General features: G+C 41.3%; 1 protein-coding gene across 1 annotated transcript; it reads right to left on the bottom strand.

Annotated features, from left to right (window-relative positions):
* Nucleotides 1-450: 450 nt before the first annotated feature.
* LOC138364482 (protein SON-like) lies at nucleotides 451-1,972 on the bottom strand. The gene is made up of 4 exons (XM_069324125.1): nucleotides 1,823-1,972; nucleotides 1,256-1,681; nucleotides 1,062-1,143; nucleotides 451-554 (listed from the first exon to the last, which is right to left on the bottom strand). The coding sequence occupies exons 1-4, from the start codon at nucleotides 1,970-1,972 to the stop codon at nucleotides 451-453; spliced, it is 762 nt and encodes a 253-aa protein (XP_069180226.1).
* Between the last annotated feature and the right edge of the window lie 223 nt (nucleotides 1,973-2,195).

The following is a 2,195-nucleotide window of genomic DNA, read 5'->3' as shown; positions in this document are numbered from 1 at the left end:
TACTGACGACAGGTCCGGATATACAGACCAAAGGTATTGATATAGTGACGTTATGTCCTGATATACTTACTACAGGTTCTGATACATTGACTATTGTTTCTGATATACTGACGACTGGTCTGTACAAACTGACGACAGGTCCTGACATACCGACTACAGGTCCTGATATACTGATTACAGTTCTTGATATACTGACTTCAGGTCCTGATATACTGACGACAGGTCGTGATAATCTCACGACAGGTCCTGGTATACTGGGAACAGGTCCTGATATATGGTCTACAGGTCCTGATACTGAATACTGGTCCTAATATACTGACTACAGGTCCTGATATACAGACGACAAGTCCTGTTATAATGACTGCAGGTCCTGATATTAGGACTACAGCTCCTGGCATATTGACTATAGGTCCTGAAATACTGACTACAGGTCCTGATATAATGACTACCTTATATACTTATGACAGGTCCTGATATTCTGACGATATTTGCAAATATACTGACGAGAGGGCCTAATATGCTGACTACAGGTTCTGATATACAGACTACGGGTCCTGATATAATGACGACAGGTCCTGATATACTGACTATAGGCCCTAATATACTGACGATAGGTACTGATACACAGACGACAGGTCCTGATATACTGACGACAGGTCCGGATATTATGACGACAATCCTAATATACTAGCAACAGGTCCTGATATACAGACTACAGGTCCTGATATACTGACGAAACGTTCAGATATTCTGACTACAGGTCCTGATATGCTGATGACCGGTCCTGATACTAACGACAGGTCCTGATACTGACGACAGGTCCTGATACTGACGACAGGTCCTGGCATAATGATTATAGGTCTTGATATATTAACTACAGGAAATGATATACAAACTACAGGTCCTGAAATACTGACGATAGGTCCTGATATACTGACGAAAGTTCCTGATATACTGACTACAGGTCCTAATATATTGACTAAAATGTCCTCTTGTACTAATTAAAGGTCCTGATATACTGACGAAAGATCCTGATATATTGATGACTGCTCCAGACATACTGACAACAGTTCCTGATATATTGACTACAGGTCGTGATTTTCTGACGACAAGTTCTGATATACTGACGCAGGTCCTGATATACTGACGAGAGGTCCTGATATACTGACAGCTAGTCCTAATATACTGACGACAGGTCCTATTATACTGATATATAATATATATATATACTGATCATAGGTCCTGATATACTTACTACAGGTTCTGATATACTGACTATAGGTCGTGACATACTGACGAAAGGCTCTGATATACTGACACGTAGGTCCTGATATACTGACTCAGGTCCTGATTTATTGATGACAGGCACTAATATACTGAGGACTGGTCTTGATATGCTGGCTACAGGTTCTGATATACGGACGAGATGTACTGATATAATGACAACAGTTGTTGATACACTGACGATAGGCCCTAATATTCTGACAACAGGTTCTGATACGCTGACGACAGGTCCTAATATACTGACTACAGGTCCTGATATTCTGACTAAAGGTAATAATATACTGATGTCAGGTCCTGATGTTCTGACTACAGGGTCTGATATACTGACTACAGGTCCTGGTGTACTAACGGCAGGTTCTGATATACTGACAACAGGTCCTGATTTACTGACGACAGGCTGTAATATACTTAGCACAGATCTTTATATGCTGACTACAGTTGCTGATATACTGACGAGAGGTTCTGACATAATGACAACTTGTCCTTATATATTGACGATAGGTCCTGATATACTGACGATATTTGCTTATATACTTACGACAGGGCCTAATACGCTGACTACTGGTCCTGATGTACTGACGACAGGACCAGATATACTAACAACAGGTTCTGATATACTGATGACAGGTTTTGATATACTGACTATAGGTTTCCGGATATTAGCCAACTGACGGTTGATCCTAGCCATCTTACGTCTACTCCTAGCCTATTGAGCATCTGGCCCACTAACAACTGCTCTTGAGCAATTGACAATTATTGCTGACTCACTGGCGAAAGCTTGTGGTCTACTGAAGACTTCTTTTGATCCTCTGACGACAGCTCCTGACTACCTAACGACGACGACAGATCCATGGACCACCTGACGCAAGCTTTTGTTCAAACGAAACTGTTTTTCAAAGACTGACGAATTC

The sequence above is a fragment of the Procambarus clarkii genome, chromosome 13 (genome assembly GCF_040958095.1).
Source record: "Procambarus clarkii isolate CNS0578487 chromosome 13, FALCON_Pclarkii_2.0, whole genome shotgun sequence".
Classification (NCBI taxonomy): Eukaryota; Metazoa; Arthropoda; class Malacostraca; order Decapoda; family Cambaridae; genus Procambarus; species Procambarus clarkii.
The sequence above is the reverse complement of the archived record's forward strand: the minus strand, read 5'-3'. Positions and strand labels throughout refer to the sequence as shown.